Source organism: Cibotium barometz, chromosome 27 (genome assembly GCF_041138505.1).
Source record: "Cibotium barometz isolate CiBa-2024 chromosome 27, ASM4113850v1, whole genome shotgun sequence".
NCBI classification, from domain to species: Eukaryota; Viridiplantae; Streptophyta; class Polypodiopsida; order Cyatheales; family Cibotiaceae; genus Cibotium; species Cibotium barometz.
The window spans coordinates 55,936,078-55,953,675 of record NC_141072.1 but is presented as its reverse complement, the minus strand read 5'-3'; the positions used below and the strand labels follow the sequence as shown (position 1 = coordinate 55,953,675).

At 50.0% G+C, this 17,598-nt stretch overlaps 1 protein-coding gene across 1 annotated transcript in view; it reads right to left on the bottom strand.

Moving 5' to 3' along the window:
- LOC147623540 (3beta-hydroxysteroid-dehydrogenase/decarboxylase-like) overlaps positions 1 to 17,598 on the bottom strand; it is a 103,606-nt gene that overhangs the window by 29,096 nt on the left and 56,912 nt on the right. The window contains exons 2-4 of the mRNA XM_086821724.1: positions 17,509 to 17,598; positions 17,262 to 17,395; positions 17,002 to 17,172 (exon numbers count right to left, since the gene is read on the bottom strand). Coding sequence (XP_086677850.1) covers positions 17,002 to 17,172; positions 17,262 to 17,395; positions 17,509 to 17,598 — 395 coding nt within the window. The remainder of the gene's footprint in view (positions 1 to 17,001; positions 17,173 to 17,261; positions 17,396 to 17,508) is intronic.

The window sequence follows — 17,598 nt, the reverse complement described above, 5'->3', positions numbered from 1 at the left end:
CCATGGCGACTGCCTCCCGCTCAAACAGAGCAACCTCGTGTATGCATACATATCCAGGGTCGCATGCTAAGTCTGCCACTATGCGAACCACCAAATGTCGAATCCCGGAGGCATCCACACTCCCGGGATCTAAGAAAAAATGAGCCAACTCCCATAGTCGGCCTATCACGTCTGTCACCTCCAGATCGCTCACATGGTGTGAGAAAACTCAACTGCCTGAGTCTTCAAAGTGCTAAGAGCGAGATCCATAGTCCACTCCCGGTCGCTAGGGCCACAGTGAGGGAATGAGAAGGCCACCGCTGAATCAAGTGCCTCCTCCCCTTGGGCCGGAGGTATCACTACATGAACTCTGATGGGTGCTGGCTCATGGGTGCCCTCCGCTCCAAAAAGCCGTGTGAAGGAATAATCAAAAGCCTCCAAGCGCTATCTAATGTCGAGGCGACTCAGCCGACTGCGGATAGAGGATATCCGTGAAGCCCGAATCGGCATGGTAAGTCTCCTCTGCGGTGCTCGAGCAAGGTCGGTGCTCAGTGTCCGCTGGACTGCAGGTGAGCGCCAGGGAACTGCCAGGGCCTCCCGGGGAGCTGAGGCGAGCGGGGGGGGGAGGAGGGGGGGGGGAGAAGGGGGTGGAGAAGGAGCCGCTGCCAAAACCGGAGCGGGGACGGGAGGAGGCGAAGGTGGAAGCAAGGCGGGAGGGGGCGACGGGGGAGGGGGGGTGGGGGTGGGGGCGAAGGAGGGGGTGCTGGCATCTCCTGGTCCTCAGTTGGCGCTGGGGTCTCCTCCTGTAGAGAAGCAAAGCTGTTCCTCACGGGAACCCAGTGATGCTGAGACTGTGGCTGCTGCTGCATCGGTCTCTGCGCGTGCTGCTGGGGCTGTCTCCCTCAACGGCGCCCCTGCCCAGGCTACCACTCCGAGGTCTCTGTGGGCTGAGCAGGTGGCCCGGAGGCTGCCTGCCAAGCCGCATCTGTGGGCGGGCCATCGGGGGCCTACTGCTGCGGGTGAAGGTCGGGGTCTCCTGCGAGGGCAGGCCTTGGCCAGGTGGCCGACCTACCTGCAGATAAAGCACTGGTTCGGGAGCCCCGAAAACTCCACTCTCTGATCAATCCACCCCCCCCCCCTATCCTAGGTAGCTGAATGACCTTCGGAAGGGAGGAGATGTCAGGAACCAAAACTTTGACCGAAGGTAGCCCAGCTGCTCTGGCCACCACTGAAGCTGCTGTGGGGGCCAATTTCAAGCACCGAACCCACCAATGCTCCTAGCCTAGAAAGGAGCGGAAGGTACTCACAGCGGAGTCCAGGGAAGCCAACTGTAACATGGAAAAGGCGCTCTCCCTGCTCGGCCGCAGCTGGGTCAAATCCATGCTGCCAAGGTCTGAAGAATGCCCGAGCGCCCCTGATGTCAAGGGGACTCATGGCTAGGACCAGAGTGAGGAAGAGAAAGCTCTATTGCTGCTTTGTGGATTTCCGCAAGGCATTTGACACAGTACCACGAGAGAGGCTCTTTCAGCGCCTGCAATCTCTTGGCATACCAGCAGATATGACATGGGGCATCTATGCATTATATGAGCAGGTTTTTGGGCGAGTCAGATGTCCAGGAGGTATGTCTGAGATTATTGCTAGCACCATTGGTGTGAAGCAAGGATGCCCACTTTCCCCCACGCTATTTGGGTTATACATTGATGAGGTGGCTGACTTCATTACACGGGGAGGCGGAGATGGAGTTGATTTAGCAGGTACCTCAGTACATATTATGCTCTATGCTGATGATATTGTATTAGTGTCTAAGTCTCCAGGTGGTCTACAGCAGCATCTACATGCACTCCATGATTTCTGCACACAGAGGAGTCTTACTGTGAACCTTGGGAAAACCAAGGTTATGGTCTTTCATACATCAAGACAGGGCAGGAGTCAGCTGACATTCACTCTCGCAGGATGCCAGGTGGAGGTGGTGACATCATACGTGTACCTAGGGGTTACCTTCTCTGCAGCAGCCACACGCTTCACCATGGGTTCAGCACCCAGAGCTAGATTGACACGGGGATATGCAGCATTGGCTATGCTAGAGAGACAGTGCCACCAGGCGCATTTTCAGGAGCCCCGGATGAAGGGGTGGCTATTTGACACATTAGTCACACCGGCATTGATGTATGGAGCAGCGGTATGGGCGCCAGGCCTTGCTACCCATTGGTGGACACAGATAGAGAGACCACAGGCCCTCATGATGGCACGCATGATACGCAGCAAACCATCAGTGCCTCATGACATTATCCGAGCAGAGTTTGTTGCGCCTCCTATGATGGTAGAGGCCATATTTTAGACTATATGCCTGCTAGACAGATTCAGAGAGATGCCACAGGACAGATTGTCATACAGAGCTTTTGAGGCATCTAGATAGCTGGCTGAGGCAGGAGACAGAGGATCATGGTATGCACAGGTCACACATTGGTTCTCACAGCATGGCCTAGACATGGATCATCTACCACCATTCCAGTATGACAGGGATGCACCACATATCCGTCTCTCTCATAGTGAGAGGAACAGAGTATTCAGACAGGATCTATAGCAGCTCTATACACGAGAGACATGGATATCGCCTACACAGCCTCTTCCACCGAAGATGCTATACTACAGAGATCACTTCATGAGTATCACTGATGATGGATTTATAGAGAGGCCCAGATACATGGAGGGCTTTTTACCACACGGCTCCCGAGTGGCTATTGGTCAGCTCAGAGTTTCATCACACCGATTGGAGATTGAGACTGGCAGAGCAGCACGGATCCCCCGAGAAGAGAGGGTATGCAGATTGTGCAGAGAGGAGGTGGAGAGTGAGGAGCATTATGTATGCAGATGCAGAGCATATACAGCCATCAGAGAGAGATATCCCATTTTATTCAGAGAGCCACATTCCCTACACCAGATCTTTGAGGCAGCAGACCAGCGCATACTGGGGAGATACATTCTAGACATACAGCGCCACAGAGAGACATTATTACAGGCTCAGACAGCTCCAGAGGGGGGGCGACAGACACAGATTACTACATTTTTTCCGAGATCCATCCCCCTCCCAGCCCCTACACGGCAGGGAATTACTCTCCAGAGAGCAGAGACACTTAGAGCCCGCAGGAGACAGAGGACACCTGGCTTTCGGACACCACACCTATACCAGAGAGAGATGACAGAGATCAGAGCTCAGTTTCACAGAGAGGGTGCGGAGCGACTGGCTCGCTTCAGAGCACACCCAGGCATGTTCTTCAGGGAGCTGTGGACACCCCCTTCACTGATGTATACCATTTTATACCCCCAGTATGGTACAGGATGGAGCTAGCTAGGTTGCATATCATGATTGTATACTCCATGCATATAGCTTTGCATTCTCCTCGTAGTAGAGCTCCATCCCCTGCACACCCAGATTCAGCTTTTTTTGTTCAGTACTTTTTCATTTTGTTGGGATGACAGAGGATACCCCATACAGGTACTCCGATTTGTCTCATAGGCCGAGTTCGGTCTTTTGGAAGACGTTAATAAAATCTTTCATTCTTTCTTTCTTTCTTTCTTGACTGTCTCGAACTCGATCTGGTAGTGTCCACGGCCCAGTAGCTGAACGTCCAGGATCTTGCCCACATCTACAAGAAGGCAGGCCTGGAGAAGATCCCGGATCTCCCCTCTATTGGGGCGAGTGCCGACTATACGGCAGATGGTGGAATGTGCCTGGAGGCGTTCCACCTCTACGGCGAGGCTCGCTTCCTCTTCTGGCGAAAGAGAAAGCCTGATGGGGGTATCCTCAGGGGCGGGCGAGGGGGCTGCGGGAGAGTCCCTCTGAGGTGGGGCGAGAGGAGCCTCCATCAGAGTCTAAAGCTATGTCGAAGGCGGAGCGAATGCGGATCCTGCAAGAGCCGAGCTACACACAAAGGGCGGAGGGGGAAGGCGGAAGGTAAAGAAAAAAAAACCCCAGGGGACGAAAAAACAGAAAGAAGGGGAGGGGGAGATAAGGCGGCGAAGACAAAAAACCCCAAGGGGGGGCGGAAGCAGCGTGAAAAAGGCGGGGGGGTGGGGGGGAAGAGAGGGCGACGGCTAGCGGAGGGGGGGCGGGGCGCTAAAGAAAGGAGGGGCGCGAAAGAGAGGAGCAGGTGGCGAGGGCTACAGCGCAGGGGCGCGCAAGAAAAAAAAAACAGGCGAAGGAGGGGGAGCAAACGCGAGGGCAGGCCGGGGGAGGGGGGGGGGAGTAAACGCGTGGGCGGGAAGTGGGGGAGGGCACACAGACAGCAACGCGAGCAGGGGGGGAGCGTGAGCCTCAGCGAGCGCTACCGGTGAGTTTGCTACTCCATGCTTCTGCAATGGTCTATGTGCAATGGATGAATGATATGCAATATGCAGAGTGCTTTCTAATGCAAACCCTAGGGTTTCTACTGATTCTACATGCATGAACGATTCTCTCCAAGTGGGTTAAGGGACTTGACTGACTCACTCACTCACTATGGCTGAGGAATGACCTAGGTAGCTCGTACCTGACATATCCTAGACTGAGGATTACAATGGGGTCATGGCGTACGACAATTATCATCCTAAAGGTACTAATACTGTACACTATTGCACTGATGATGATGAGTCATCTTGTCACCATGCACTACAGTGCAGAGTGAATGTGACATTCCCTCCTGTTTCGCTTGGCGGCAGGTTCATGGCATCCAAGTAGTTCCCCAATAATTGGGGGTACTCTTGAAAGAACTCCTCATCTAGCCAAACGGCTGGTACCTCGTTCTTGGAACTTCGTGTAGAACTGACGTATTCTTTGACCGGAACCATGCTTCCAACGATGAAGAAGGATCTACTCAGGCTCGATGGCTTCTGCTTCATCTACCACGTTTGGCTGCTGTTCATCGGAAACATCAAACACTGCTGGACCAACATATGGTTTTAGCCAAGAAACATGGAAAACATCATGCATCGTCCAACTGTTAGGCAACTTTAACTTCATGGAGACACCACTTATCTTTTTAACTATTGGAAAAGGTTCAAAACTACGGAAAGAAAGCTTGGAACAACCTTTGCCCACTTGTTTCAATCTCTGTTTCATAATGCGCAGATAGACCCAATCCCCTTCCTTGAAGTGGACATCTCGTCTAGACTTATTTGTATGTCTGCTATAAGCTTCTTGGGCGTTGGTCAAGCGGTCTTTAACTGACTCAATGATTTCAGAAAATGCGTCCGTCGTTTGGTTAGCCTCGAGAGATAGAGACACCATTCTCATCAAAAGAGAAGAGAAACGGCAACCAAAGGCTGCTTCATACGGAGTCCGTCCGACATTGGATGAATGAGTATCATTCAAGATGGCTTGGACCAATGGAAGATAATGTTCCCATTTGGACGGCTGATCATGACAGTATGACTTGAGAACATCAAAGGCCAACTGATTATAGATTTATGTCTCGCCGTCTATCTGTGGATGGAATGCACTAAACAACTGTAACTTGGTTCCAAAGTTCTCGAACAATGCTCTCCAAAAATGTGAGGTGAACTTGGAATCCCTGTCTGATGTAATGGTGCTAGGCAAACCACAAATGGGATACCAATGCTTGAGAAAAAGGCGGGCTACGTCCTCAATTGTGGCCGTATGCTTGCACGGGATGAGCATGCAGAACTTACTGAAGCGATCCACAATGGTAAAACATTGAGTGTTACGGGATCCGGTGGATACTAGTAGAAGCTCTACAAAGTCCATAGAAATGTCGATGAAAGATCTGTCAGGGATAGGCAAAGGTTGAAGTAACTGAGCCTTCTTTGTATGTAGAGTCTTAACTTTTTGACAAATCTTATAGGTTTTAACATGTGAATATACATCACGCCTCATTTTTGGCCAATAAAAGGACCGTTCCAATTTCTCGAGGATACTGTTGATACCACGATGTCCTCCAACTACGGAGTCATGGGCATCATGGAGAAGAGCTGCTCGCTTTTCCCGAATGACACAGAGACGGTTCTTGTAGAACAACCAACCGTTCTGCACTGAGTAATGGCTAGGTTCAAAGGTGAGGGCCAAATTGTATTGAGTACCAAACTCAGGGAAGTCGACATACTAGTCTTTCATGCTATCTAAGTCTTTCCCCGTGATTTTGAGAATGGTAGACTCCTGCAGTGCTTGGATGTTGGCCTTTCGACTAAGAGCATCTGCGACGACTGGGTTATGCTTACCAGGGATGTACTCGATCATTCCTCCAAATTGTTGAAAGAGCTGACTCCATCTGGCTTGCCGATCACTCCACTCGGCACTTGGCATGGTTTAAAGCCACTTAAGTACTTGGTGGTCTGTTTTGACTATGAAAACCTGTCCATAAAGGAAAGGCTTCCAATGTTTGAGCGTTGTGATCACACCCAAAAGCTCTTTGTCATAAACCAAATAATTCTTTTCGGCAACATGCAACTGTAGTAGGCCATGGATCTATTGTCCTGCTGGAGAATTGCACCTATGGCTACATTGCTGGCATCAGTAATGACCTCAAAAGGTTCATCCCAAGATGCAGTTCTGAGGCTCCTTTCTGGAGTGCACGGAATGCATCAAGCGCCTTGCCTGTGACTGAGACTTTTTGTCTACGAGTCTTCACCCCCTTGAGAAAGTCGGTTAGGTGCTGCAAGGTTGGAAAACTGGTGAACATGGGTGTTGTAGGCTTGGCAAAGACCTACGAAAGAACGGATCTCTTGGGCGGTCTGAGGGATGTCCCAATCCAAGATCTCTTGAACCTTTGAGGGGTCCAAGCGAATCCCAACGGAAAGGATAATATAGCCCAAGTATTGAACCTCTTTAACACCGAAGATAGACTTTTGGGCGTTTATGTAGAGCCCATTATCTCGCAAAAGTTGCAAGACTTTCTCCACATCTTTCTCATGCTGCTCCGCAATGGCTAAGAAGACAAGTATGTCATCAAGAAATATGAAAACACACCTACCAATGAGGACTGTGAAAATCCTGGACATCATTTTATTGAAGGTTGTGGGTGCATTGGTAAGCCCAACAGCATGACTACGAACTCGTAGTGACCACGCTCTGTCCGGAAAGCTGTTTTTGGAATGTCAACTTCGAAAATGCGGACCTGATGGTAGCCACTCTTGAGGTCGATCTTAGTGAAAAATTTTGCACCGTCTAAACGCTCCAAAATATACTCAATCCTTGGCATAGGAAACTTATTCTTAATGGTGAGTTTGTTCAATGCCCTGTAGTCTACACAAAGGCATGCAAACTTGTCCTTCTTTTGGACAAATAGGATGGGTGCATCAAATGGTGAGGAAGAAGGCCGAACGAATCCGGCTCGAAGGAGCTCAGATAACTGCTTTTCTAGCTCGCCCTCTAAAGTCTTGGAAAGACAATAGGGGAACCTGCTAGGAGGTTCTGATCCAGGGACCAAATCAATATGATGGTCCTCAAGACGTGATGGGAGGAGACTAGGTGGGAGATTGTCCCTAAGCATAATGTCCTAATGTCTAGACAGAAGGTCTCCTAACTGTGGGACTGAAGATGAGATAGCTGCTACCGATGAGGTAGAGCTGTTTGAGCACGAACATAAAGTAGTGCCCCTTCCGCTCCCTTGCGGATAGCTCGCCAAGCCTAGAGATGAGAAATCAATGGGATGCCAAGAATGCTTCTATTCCCACGAATCATGACAGACTCACGAAAACCTTTACAGATAGTAAAAGTGTCCTGGGAATAGGCTCATACTAACGAAGCCACTGCATTACTAATATCATGTCACACCCCAAAAAAGGCGAGACGATGAAACCTCATTGGAATGAGGCCTTTTGAACTACAAAGGCAAATTGTTGTGCCTTCTGAGATATGTGGGTTCGGAGACCAGGTGTGAACCCGTCCACATCCAAATGATATGGTACTAATGTACAGCTCATTTTGTTAGCCAACTGGGGAGAGATGCCGTTCTCAGAACTGCCCATATAAAAGAGGACTACAAACTGTCGGCCCTTGGCAGAGCCATAAGCTCAGATGAGGCTTTTCTATGCAGCATCGCTCTCACCCTCCTGCTTAGCATCAAATACCATGGATGACATAGGATGCATAGAAAGTAAAAGCTGAACTACATTTGTGGTGGTAGACAGGGCTGGAGGAGTTGGAGATGTTGTGGCAACTATGGCAGAAGGAGCTTTGGTGGAGGCTTGCTCCGCTTGCCATTTCTCGCAATCCTTCTTATTTGTGACTGGTATTTCTATTGCTCCTCTAGAGGAAGATAGCCTCCAGTGATGCCTGCTTTAGCCTTTTCCTCAAGGGTTTTCTTAGGCTTGGATTCCTTATCCTTCTTACCCCCTGAACTACAGCTATTACTACCGTTCTTCTTAGCATCTTTAGAAGATGCATTACCTTTTCCTGGCTGCATAGCAGATTGCTACTACTGGGGTTTGGTACTAGACTGTGAGACGACTGCTTAGGCTTGCCTCCGTTCATCTTCATTTTGAGCCAGAGTCAAAGCTCAGTCATATATACTGGTTTCAAAGTTACGAACTGTGAACCAGATATTAGGATCTAATCCACAAATGAATTGATTGCTTACATAACCCTAACTGTTGTGCTAAAGTTATATCACCTTGCCGGAAAACTAAAGCACAGGTGACCCGTTCTATTTGAGTCCATAGAACTCATCTGTCAGGCTGATCATACACTGGGGAGGGAGAAATCCGGTCTTTAGGTCATGGACAAATGTATCCCAGCTAAAAGTTGTGACACCTGTGGTCTGGTCTGTATGAAGACTAGACCAATGCTGCCACCAAGTGACTGCCTCACCCGTAAGGTGGGAAGCCGCTACGTGGACTCTTATCCTGAGGATTTGTAATCCTAGCTAAAGGAAAGTATTCGTAATTAAGGATCCTGTCACACAAGTCTCACACCGCCTTCTATATCCTGAGTTGCGTGAGTTTAGCAATCCACTTTTATAACTTTAAACTTTATGAGATTTAGAGAGAGAGATAGAAACTATACACTAGATTGGGTCCTGAATTACCCACTGAAGGGCCCCCTATCCCGTTACCGAAATAGTATTTGCTTTATTACTTTGAAGAGAATGGCTTTGGACTGACAATAAGCCAAACGCAAGATCTCGGAGGACCAAGAGTCGGGCTGAACTATACATGGCTGTAGAAGCACCAATAATGACCGATCTTGAGCCTATACACTCTTCCCAATGGAATGAGGGAAGGCTGCAAATTTGAGGCTGCGATATGGGCTGTTTGGGACTGTTCTATGCTATGTATGAATGCTGAAAATGAATGAATGAATGTGGGTTACCTTCACCGAAGTGCTTAGCAAAACGATGAAGATATGTATGCTGAATACTGCTCCTATGCAGAAAATGCAGGTCTTCTGATGGGCTGAATGCTGGGAACTGATGCTTTTTGTTGATGGAGGCTGAGTGCACATGTGTAGATGCTCCTAGATGCTGTAGGATGAAACGCTGGCTAAAAACGCTGAGGGCTGAAGTGCTCTAGATGCTGAATGGTCAATCGTTGTTGCTCCTTAGGCTGAAGGCTCCAACGCTTGATGCTCGACTGCTGAATTATGAGATGATGGATGGAATGGTGCAAAGCAAGCCTATTTATACTAACTATGAGCTGGTCGGTTGGCATTTAATGCTGGCCGACTGTAGCATAAATTGCTACATAACTTGTTCATCATGGATAATGGTATTAAATGCTGAAAAATATTGAAAAAATGCCAGATAAATGCTAATAAATATCCTAAAAATACCAAATGCTATTTCAAGGCTTCTGCAATGGTCTATGTGCAATAGATGAATGCTATGCAATATGCAGAGTGCTTTCTAATGCAAACCCTAAGTTTTCTACTAACTCTACATGCATGAATGATTCTCTCCAAGTGGGTTAAGGGACTTCACTGACTAACTGTCTCACTATGGCTAAGGAATGACCTACGTAGCTCGTGCCTGACATATCCTGGACCGAGGATTACAATGGGGTCACAGCATACAACAATTATCATCCTAGGGGATACTAATATTGTACAATATTGCACTGATGATAATAAGCCATCTTGTCACCATGCACTAAAGTGCAGAGTGCATGTGACATTCTCTTCTCCCGATGATTGGTGGTGCCATCGGGAGAGCGACCGACCCCCCCCCCCAATCGGTGCCTCGGCCCTCGCACGGGCAACCAGGATCCCATCTCTCCGCATTTGTATTGCCTCGCCGGATTCAATGCCTCTCGACAAGCACCACCTTCTCAACATTTAAAGGCACTTCGTGTCCACCATTAAACCTAGATAGTACTTTGAATGCGAATAAAGGGAATTTTGCATTGTCTTTTGAGAACTCCTTGTGAAATATAATGATCTATGTATTAAAATTTTAATCATCATGACTCATGCCACTGCTTGGTGTTGTCAATTTTAAGCCAAGTGTCGTAAATTGCACGTACCTTTTGATGATTCAAATGTCTTATATATTGAGCGAGAGAAACATCCTTTCGATGACCTATTGACTTTGAAGTGGAAGCTCCGGATGATCTTGAGCCTCCTGCTCGTCATTTGGCCAGAGTTTGCTTTCAACGTCAGTCTAGGAGACCGCCCCCGGTGGTCCCCCCTCCTACTTCCCACTCAAATCCACACCAAGGGGCCGAGGGAGGAGCAGGTTCCCAGGCCGCGGAGTACCAGGTACCGACCATGGATGACCCATCAACCAAAGAGTGATGGACAGTTGGCCCCCGCCCGGGTTGCCGGCCGAGCACCAGAGCTGAGCTTCGCCACCGTGCGCGCTAAGCTGGCAACATGCAAGGGGATTCGGTTCTGTCAAAGAACGGTTACGAGCACTTATCACAGCATCCGCCTACAGATGGCGGGCTCCCTCTAGTCACAAAAAGCACCCCCCCCCCCCCCCCCCCCGATTTGGTGAACGATTCTTCGTCTCGCGACTCCTCTTCAGGCCCTCAGTGCCCAGTGGGGCCAGTTGACCCCACCCTCTCTCCATCGAGCCTTTCCCAACAGCCTTCCTCTTCGATGGATGCCTCTCAGCAACGTCCCTCTCCAGCCTCCCCGCCTTCCCGCTCCACCTTGCCTCCTCCCCCACCCTCGCCTCTGACTCTACCCGCAGTCGCTCCATCTGCCCCTTCCTCTTCTTCCGTGCCCCCTGCCCCCCCGATTTGGCGGACGATTCTTCGTCTCGCGACTCCTCTTCAGGCCCTCAGTGCCCAATGGGGCCAGTTGACTCCAGCCTCTCTCCGTCGAGCCTTTCCCAACAGCCTTCCTCTCCGATGGATGCCTCTCAGCAGCGTCCCTCTCCAGCCTCTCCGCCTTCCCAGTCCCCCTTGCCTCCTCCCCCACCCTCGCCTCTGACTCTACCCGCAGTCGCTCCATCTGCCCCTTCCTCTTCTTCCGTGCCCACAACACCCCCCCCGCACCCCCGCGCGCATCTCCAAAGCATTCCCGTCGGCCCCCTGCAGCCCCTGATATGGAGAGGAAACAGCTGGCGAGCTCCATTCGTCGCCTAATTCATTGCTTCTCTGAGCCGGTGGAGATGACCATTGCGGCCTCACCGGTGAGGGCTCTCCCACTTGAGTCTCCAAGCGGCCCCCCTAGGATCTTGGGGCAGCCTGTGGATTATAGTTTCCTCCAGTGTCTTTCGACGGAAGGAACATACAATTTTGAGGAGACTGTAGCCCCTATTCAGATATGCGTGGTCTTCCACCACTACAGACCCTCTACGCCAGAGAATGGCGCGATGATTTTGTCTTTCCCCTTGAGTGCAGCCCCAAGGACAAAGTGGGATCTAGAGTCGGTGGCCGCTACCATTTAGGGCCAGGCAATTGAGCTATCACATCATCTGCAGGATCTCTGCATCACCAACGTTCTTACTCATCTATGGCCTCTGGCCAGGAATGAGCTTGGTGGATTAGCCCACAAAGACAAAGAAGGGGAGATGGTGATCTCCAGCCCGGAGGTGCTGCTCTTTGTGTTCATGCATACCTCTATCGCAATACCTCTCCCCCCTTCTTACAGGTATCTTCACTGTGATCGATGGAGCATGGAGTATGCATACTCTCGCGCTTGGATATAGTGGCAGTACATGGAGGACAAGATCCACACCCACTTGGCGCAACTTCGCACTAGGAAAGATTGTGACTATTTCCCGTCTAAACCTGCGCCCAAGACTCTTCGAGTGGTGGGCAGTTCCGATAGTTCCGCCTCACACAAAATTTGATATGAGGATTGTGTGGAACATTTAGGGTTTAGGGGAGCCTCAGTGCTTTCATAGGTGAGGCGTCCTTAGAGGAGAGCTTTAGCAAGCTATGGTGGAGGGACCTATCGACATTCTTTTCCTCCAGAAGCACCACCTTACTTGCCGCTACATGAAGATTTTACCAAGTAGGAGTTATACTTCTTGGTCCCCATCCTTCGGCCCTTCAAAGACACGAGGAGTGTGTTCTCTATCAGTGAGCAGCTTCTGCTATCTATGACAGGATTAGGAGTCATAGTTCAAGGACGTGCTCAGTGGGTTACCATTCTGATGGGTGAGGATAGTGTTGGCTTCCTCAACATTTATGCCCCGAATATTGCTGTAGGTAGAGCTATCTTTTGGAGCACTATCCGACAAGCCCTTCCCCAAGCTGATTTTTGGTGCATGGGCGGTGACTTCAATATGATAGAGGCAGCAGAGGACATACTTGGAGGTGGCACGGCCACAATCTCAGGAGCGGAGTACTCTGGCTTGGAGGAGATGATACTAATTCTTAGGGGACGGGACCCTTGGCATCTCCCAGAGTTTGGACATAGCCCTAGGAGTCTTAGTTTCTCTTGATTGGATAGGCGGAGCACTAGCCCCAACCTCTCAACAGCTGGACAATTTTTACATTGATGAGTGGGCTTGCGGCCGCGGAGAGATGGTTGGTATTTTGGCAGGCACTACTTTCTCAGATCATGCCCCACATATTTTGTCCCTAGAGGATCCATGGAGGCATGATAGGCATGCAAGCTCCAAGATTCCAGACGACCTCATTCAGGACCCTGACATCTTCAGTTGGATCGAAGAGATATGGGTAGGACTGGACTTTTCCTCGGGCTCTGCAACGTGCACTTTGGATGATGGCCTAGGGGAGATCAGTGTTTTCTTACAGGATGCAGCCCGGAGTAGATTGGAGGGATTTCGGGAGCAGGACAGGAGCCTGAGGAGGGGTAAAGCCTCTTTACAGCGTCTTCAAGAGAGTTCCCCAGACAACCCGTGGATTGAGAGTCAGATTGCTGCCGCCCACACAAAGATTCGATCCATTGAGGAGAGGAGGGTGGAGTACAGATATCCTGCCAAAGCTTCATTCTAGACTCAAGCCAGTGATAGAGTTACAGGAGATTTCTTTGAGATAGCTGGCCCCCACAAGAGGAGAGACGGTATTCGCAGGTTGCGCGGCCAGGATGGAGCTATTGTTTATGACCCCCCACATGTAAGAGCCATCGCCACGGATTTCTTCCCATCTCTTCTCACTGGTGCCCCTTTATCCACCCAGGTGATGGACGTGCGCAAGAGAGTCTGGAGGCACACGAGAGAGGTGGTTCCTCCCTCCCTTCACGCTTTCTTATTGACCACTTTCACTTCAAAGGAGCTGGCGGAGGCGATGACGGTTTTATCAGGGGGCAAATGCCCAGGGGCAGATGGACTTCTTGTCTCTTTCTTTCTTCGCCATTGGGACCTCATGGAAGGTGGCCTTCGCGCTGCCTTCAATGAGATTATGCTCACAGGTGCCATGCCACAGCGGCTCATGGAGGGCTTGATACATTTGATTCCCAAGGAGGGTGGTGACAAATTGGAGATCTAGCAATGGAGACCCATCACCCTTCTAGGGACTGCCTATAAGATTTTGGCCAAGGCCATCAGCAAGAGACTTCAACCTTCTCTCCCAGACTTGATGCACGACACTCAGACTGGTTTTGTTTAAGATCAGAGCATTTTGGACAACATTACCTTTTGGGAGGCGACAGCTTCGGCCAGAATGCGGCAACAGGACCTCATTGTGCTACTCCTAGACTTTTAGAAAGCTTATGACAAGGTGGATTGGAGCTTTCTAGAGGGCACTATGAGCTGGATGGGATTCCCCATGGAGTGGATTCGTGGAGTCTCAGGACTTTATTAAGCATCACACAGCCACGTTCTCATTCAGGGAGCCCGAGAGGCAACAGATTCCACCTTTCCCACTCCGTTCGACAGGGCTGTCCTCTGGTATCGTACCTCTTTATGTTTGTCGCCGAGGCCATGAATAGTTTTCTCTCTGCCCAAGAGACCGGACTTCACGGATTGCGCCTTCCCCTCCGCACGCAGGAGGAGCTACTGGACTCAAAAGTTTGCAGACGACACAATAGCCTACCTTGCAAGAGATGTTGGGAATCTCCAAAGATTCGCGGAGGCGATTGAGATTTTATGCCGTGCATCAGTAGCGCAGATCAACTGGCACAAGTCGTGTGGTTTTTGGGTAGGGTCAACACCCGCCCCGACTTGGCGACCAGTTGAGGCTTTCCAGTGGATCATCCCGAAGGGCACTCCAGTTCGCAGATCTAGATGATCTTGCAGATCGGGAGGAGACTCAGGATGCCCCCTCCTTTGCATATACAGCGTGGCTTGGCCGCAAGATCTAGATGCCTGAGATAGATGGCACACCGGCAGCAACAGCACACTGGTAGTCTCAGGGCCTATCACATTGCTTCCTTTCATATTTCTGGAAAAGGCTTTGGGACAGCTTCCGGCCGAGGAAGATCACTCTCTTTCTTGGGCTGATGGCACATAGTAGTTTGGCGGTCGGTACTTGGCTAGCAATTGGAGGTCGGTCAACAGCTTGCCCGAGGTGCGGCCACCCCCAAGAGTCTCAGCAACATTGCCTTTGGGATTACCCGAGCTAAATATCATTCACACCCTCCGCGATCAGTGGGGGAAGCTGGAGGGAGGTTCTAACCGCATGCGGAAGTGGCGCGAAGCCTTCTTGAGACTTTGGAGGCCTGGCCCTTTCCTCAGAGATAAGGCAATGACCCCATTTGGCATTACAGACCACCTGTGTGGTCCCCCCCCCTATGAGATAGCCTTCTCCTCATAGAGCAGCCAGCCGGAAGAGAAGCATCTCTCCCCCTTTGATCACTTGTTTCCCGCCCTTATATGAGGCGAGTTTGTATCTAGCCCATCGTGGTTGTACTTAGCCCCTTGTGGCTAATTTTTCTTTAACTAATTTAAGGATCTTTTTCCCGAGAAAAAAGAAAGAACAAGCTATCCTCTTGGGATTAGCATACTTAAACCACTCGATCTGTAGCCCAACGGATATAATCTCGAGCTCTAGCTAAATTTAACCACATCTGAGACTGAAATTCAGTTGCACTTGGTGTCTTCTGAGGTAATCCAATTGTACCTGGCATCAATGGATTATACCCATAATTCAATTCAAATGGAGAAAAGTTTGTAGAGGAATGCTTGCGCAAATTACACGCAAACTCCAGTAAAGGCAAATACTTTTCCCAATCGCTCTATCGTTCTCCGACATAAGCTCTCAACATATCCTCCAAGACTTGGTTAAGTCTTCTCAGTCTGTGGATGTTCACTGCTACTCATGCAAAGTTGCGTGCCAAGTTTACTATACATATGTATACACACACACACACACACACATATATATGTATGTGTGTGTGTGTGTGTGTGTGTGTGTGTGTGTGTGTATATACATATACCTACAGGCACCTTTCATACTGGGGAATGTGCAAGCTGGTGACATGTAGCACGTGGGGCCTCCACTCTATACGGATGCTCCTGAGATAAATGCTCGTAATGGGAATCCCAATACTCTAGCAAGAGAGTCACAGGCGAGATTAAAACCGTGCTGCATGTGAAGAACGCCTGGGCCGTGCGTAACGCTACAAGGCTCAGCTGAAGCACATGGTCCGAAGTTGCCAGGGTGTCGAACTCCACCTGGTAGTAGCCGCATTGGTTGGAGGGTATGGATGTCAATGATTTTGCCAGGCTCGCCAAGGAGGCTGACCTGGAGCAAGTCACAAAGCTGGCTGTGCGCTGGGTGGTATCGACAATCTTGCAAAACAAAGTAGAGGCCTCAAGGGAGGCTACTATTGAAGCTAGGACATGGAGGTCTGCTTCAAAGAAGAGGCGGGGGGGCGTCAGCCTTGGTGGGGATGATGGAACAGCGGTCATGGAGTCCTCCTGAAGGGGTGAGGACCAAAGGATGCCGACACCTGCAAAAATGAAGCTGTCCGAAACCAAGAAACCTGCTGCGAAAATGCTGGAGGGGGGAGGCAGGAGGAAAGCTCGAAGAGGAGGCAAGGTGAAAAGGAAGGGTCACACCGGGACGAGGGAGGCAATAATGAAACGGGAAGAAGCCGCGATAAAGGAGCGAAGGGGACGAAGGAGGAAGGAGGAGGCAGCATGAAGAAGGCTAGGGCGCACAAAAACCAGGGGCAACAGGGGGGCGAGGGCTGAAAGCAGGAGGGCGGCGATAAGATGGGGAGGAAGGCAGCCACTGAGGGCAGCTGGTGAAGGAAGCGGCTGCGCAGAAAAGGGGAGGACAGGGGGGGGCGGGGGCACGAAGGTCAGGCTGAGGGCAGAGAGGCGCAGGGTGGAGGTGGGGCCGCGTGGGGGGGGGGGGGGGGGTTCCAATGAACTGGGTTTTTTTGCATTTAGTCCTACAAACGTTTTGTGGAAGTAGAGTCCCAGACATATGCAACCAGAACTAGTTCAAAAATAGTTAGCCCCGTGCGGTTCAGTAGTAGCAAATAATGCTAGATCATATTGCCATAGGCAATGAAGCTTATGCTACTTGGTTATATGTATAGGTCTTTGATAACACAATAATCTAAAATTCAAACCCATTAATGACGAAAATTCTGAGGGTTTCAGCTGCAGAATATACATCATACTGCCAGTATCTATCTAATACAGGAAGCAGTAGATATCATAAACACATGACAGTAAGCATGACAGATGCGGTTGGAAAAGAACTTGTGCTGCCGGCCCATACCTTCATTTTCCCTGATCTTGCACCAGCAACAAGCGATGGGACTAGCAACCTGTCCCCAGGGCCAAAGATACTGCTTGGACGAAGAGCACAAGTGACTAAACCTGACTTTCCATTAGCCCCAAGAACAAGTGCCTCTGCCTGTGCTTTTGTCTCAGAGTAGGAATCATTATGCTGCAGCTTGAAGTTAAAAACGTTAGCCTTTGCTGATGGTGAAAGATTGTTTATAATCTGATTTCGAATTGATGGCACTGGAAACACACCCGATCAGGGTATGGCAGGGTTTCATCTCCATTCATGATGCCATGCACACCATCAAAAACAGTACTAGGTGAGCTAGTATAAATGAGCTTGTGCACGTTGTTATGAAGGCAAGCATTTATTATATTGCGCGTTCCTGCACATACCACTTACAAATAGTGAAACTGTGTGACACTTGATATTCAGAGTCTAAAGAAAAACAAATTATGATTGGATTGTAAGCAAGACTGCAAAGAATGTCACTGCCACCTTCAACAGTGACATTGTAGTGTAGATTGAAATTGCTGATTGATGAATCTGGAGCTGCCATGTGGAAAACTGCTTCTGCTCCCTTGCATG